At 44.4% G+C, this 3,335-nt stretch overlaps 1 protein-coding gene across 1 annotated transcript in view; it reads left to right on the forward strand.

Moving 5' to 3' along the window:
* T265_01536 (hypothetical protein) overlaps positions 1-2,740 on the forward strand; it is a gene marked incomplete at both ends in the record, with an annotated part of 12,369 nt that extends 9,629 nt beyond the window's left edge. The window contains 2 exons of the mRNA XM_009165595.1: positions 2,041-2,247; positions 2,608-2,740. Coding sequence (XP_009163859.1) covers positions 2,041-2,247; positions 2,608-2,740 — 340 coding nt within the window. The remainder of the gene's footprint in view (positions 1-2,040; positions 2,248-2,607) is intronic.
* Between the last annotated feature and the right edge of the window lie 595 nt (positions 2,741-3,335).

The raw sequence follows: 3,335 nt of genomic DNA on the forward strand, positions 1-3,335 counted from the left end.
CCCTTGGAATTCCCCCCCCTCTGCTTATTTGCCCCCCCCCCCCCCCCCCCCCCCCGAATTTTGAATCAGCTAATTACTTCACTAAAAACGGTGATAACATTTACATTTTGCTATTCAAAGCACGGTGCCATTTGGGGTTCATGCAATTTGTAAGTATAAATATGCTCTAAAATCTGTTGCATGTGGAGCGAATCATTGGTCCAGATAGCACTTGTGGAGGAATAATAGAGTTACTAAATGACATGCCTATGCCCATCCAAACATTTCAGTGTTACGCTGGTTGAACAACATATTTAACCTAGGTGACTGAGTGCGAGCCCTGGTTAGTTTGAGACACAAGTGTGAACAAAGTCCACTCGAGCTTTTTAGCGCTTTCTCAATCAACTTTGGTTGTTTGGATAACTCGCTGAATTTAGGAACACGCTCGACCTAGTCAATTTGGCCGGATAGAAATAACTGGTAACTTCCCCCCCTGAATTCTGGTGTTATGGCACACCTCACTTGTGAGAACCTGAGGGTAGCCACAAAACCCGGTCTAGATAATGATCGGAAGTGAGTTGGTCACATGTTGACGGTTTGGCCGATTTCTATCCTTGGTTGAATTACATACGACATCGTGTCGGAATTTGAGGAGTTATTGGTCCTAAAAGTGACGTAAGCATGTCGAGGACTGGATAAACAGATTCAAGAAGGGTTGCTACAACAGAGAGAACAAGTCCTTATCATTTAACAAAGAATACAGACAAGTTAGAAATAATCGTGCTTCAAACTGCGCCGTCATTTATGTCAAATCTAACGTTATCGCGAGTATCCCTCGAAAAATCGGCTTTGCCGCTTCACGTGCCATGACTGAATCAATCAAATCGCGTTCTTGCTGTCCTTCATGATCACTTTTGGAAATTTGTAGGATCACATTCTGATCTTCGGTTTTCAAATTCCCTTCTGAGTACGGTGCGATCTATGCTGAGGATAGATTTAGGCACACTGTGGATAGATAACCGCAATTAGACTCGTTTCGGACGGCTTTCTTTCCTTATGGTGAAGTCATGCGAGTTGATGATTTCATGCATAACTTAGCTACCAAGTGGTAGTATTCCTACGAAAAGTTGATAGTAAAATGGGCAAAACAGTACTCCTATAATATGGGAAAGCTTATGTGCTCGCCGCATCCGGTGGAAGGGATTTGGTACGTATTGTTTACCAAGGCCAACAGTCCCCATTTTGTGGAACGATCAGGTTGCAAAACTTCTATATACTCTTTCAAGGTATTGGTGAAGACGAATTTGTATCGCTATAGTACAGCCGAAGGATTTCAAACTCATGTAGACTGACAGTCACAAGCGCATAGAGCATAGCAAAGGGCATTAAAACCTTGTATCACGCCTAATAGAACCGAGGAACCGCAAGGGAACTGAACGCTCAAAAAGCGGATCATGCAGTGAGAAGTCGAGCTTCCTATGGGAGTCCCACAGTGTAGTTAAGCTACTAGACTTTGGTCAGTAGCTCAAACGTGGCGCTCAATTTCCTGGCCGAGCAGCTCCGACCTACTGCACTGACCACCATCCCTTACCGATTGAACATGAGTTCGTCTACCCAAAATACGCGAATAGTAAAATTAGTCAAGGCGTGAAATCCCGAACCAAAAGTTAACATCAGTCGCTAAGTGAGAATCAATGACTGCTTAGGATGAGCAACGGAATAATTGCTCATGTTCCCCAACAGTCACAGAATTGACTATTTTTGGGGTGAATTTTCCTATCTTCACAAACTGCATTCGGGGGCGGACTGTTGATGATTACTTACGATAGTACGTGACAATCGACCCCCAGGTCACATAAGAAACCCTACAAAGGCCATTACAGTAGATTTGATGTCTGATAAAAGGCTTTTAAACGGCTATGTATTTGTCTGGTGTATCGAAATCTGACAAGATTCGGTAAGAAGGGAACCTACCTGCTATTTGGTCAAGGCGGGTTTACAAAGGAGATGCTCATATTCAGCGATAAGTAAATCTGAAATTCTGTATTGTGCCCTCCACAGCTGCGAGCGAAGACCAGAACACCCTGCTTCAGAGCTGGATTCGTTCAAACTCACCCAACAGTGTCATTCAGCTGATTTCACAAGCGACAATGGATGGCATGGATTGCGCAGAGATGGGGCGATATGTCCTACCCGTTTCAATTACGATAAAAATGCTCAGCTAAATCTGAATGGGATGGTTGATACGATGAATACAACAAAGTGCAAGTGAGTTTCGTTGTCCACTGTCTAAGCGCCACGCAACCTCCCAATCTAATCATCGTGGGAAAAATGGTATGCTCGCCAGTGTCCCGGCTCCAGCCTTCAGCGAATAGGTTGTAGAACAAAATGGATCACAGCATGAGACTAAATGTTTGAAACCTAGGATAACGACCTTAACTATTGCTTGTCATTCATTTGGTTAGTTTGCAGTCGAGATAGCTCAGTGGCTAATGAGCTGGTATTTGAATGAAAGACCCACTGTCTTGAGCAAAACGGCAACAGCCCAGCAAAGGGAATTCACACCACTTACATTGCGCCTATTTATCCAAAGATTGAGGTAATCTAACATCACAAGACCAACGACAGCAGGACATCAGTGCCCGAAACCGATGCTTCGCTGCTATACAACCATAATTTACTTGAAAGCCTGATTTTGAAGAAAAGTGGAGAAAACGAGCTAAAAGCTAACCCACTACAATGCGCCTACACCTGTAGATAACTGTTCAGATAATCTGGATAGAAACTGAAAACAAGAATGCCATTCACATCGATAAGCAGCCATACCGGTTTTTTGCAGAAGCTTTCGTAGCCCTCTACCAGGTCAAAGGTTGACCACCTCTACTTGCACCACTTTGAACTGGGCACGGAAAATAGCAGTTTTTCGCGAATGATGATTCAGTGTGCACAAAACACGACCTAACTGCCGCAGTTTTTGGTACTGGACACACTTCGATCGAAGTTCCTGTTGCAGAACCAAACTCTCGCTTTCCAATTTTCTCGTTGCGGATTCGTCCGCACCAGTCTAGAGCAGCTATCTTGAGATTCGGGGATATGCCCCCTTGTAGCCAGAACTGTCTCAAATGAGTAGACGCAGCCTGAGTCTCAGAGGTTCGTGGATGATTTCAGTAGTCCTAGACTCAAAAGGTGCGTTCGACTCGGTCGAACGGTCTGTTCTCCTTGAAACGTTTGCTGTACAGGGAATGCCCGGACATAACAAGTTCTTTGTATTCTTAGAAGTTCGGGCTTGAGACTATGCGGAGAGTTCTCCAAAAGCTTCCGTACACAAAGTGGTATCAGTCAGAGGTGCCCAATCT

Source organism: Opisthorchis viverrini (genome assembly GCF_000715545.1).
Source record: "Opisthorchis viverrini unplaced genomic scaffold opera_v5_17, whole genome shotgun sequence".
NCBI lineage: Eukaryota > Metazoa > Platyhelminthes > Trematoda > Opisthorchiida > Opisthorchiidae > Opisthorchis > Opisthorchis viverrini.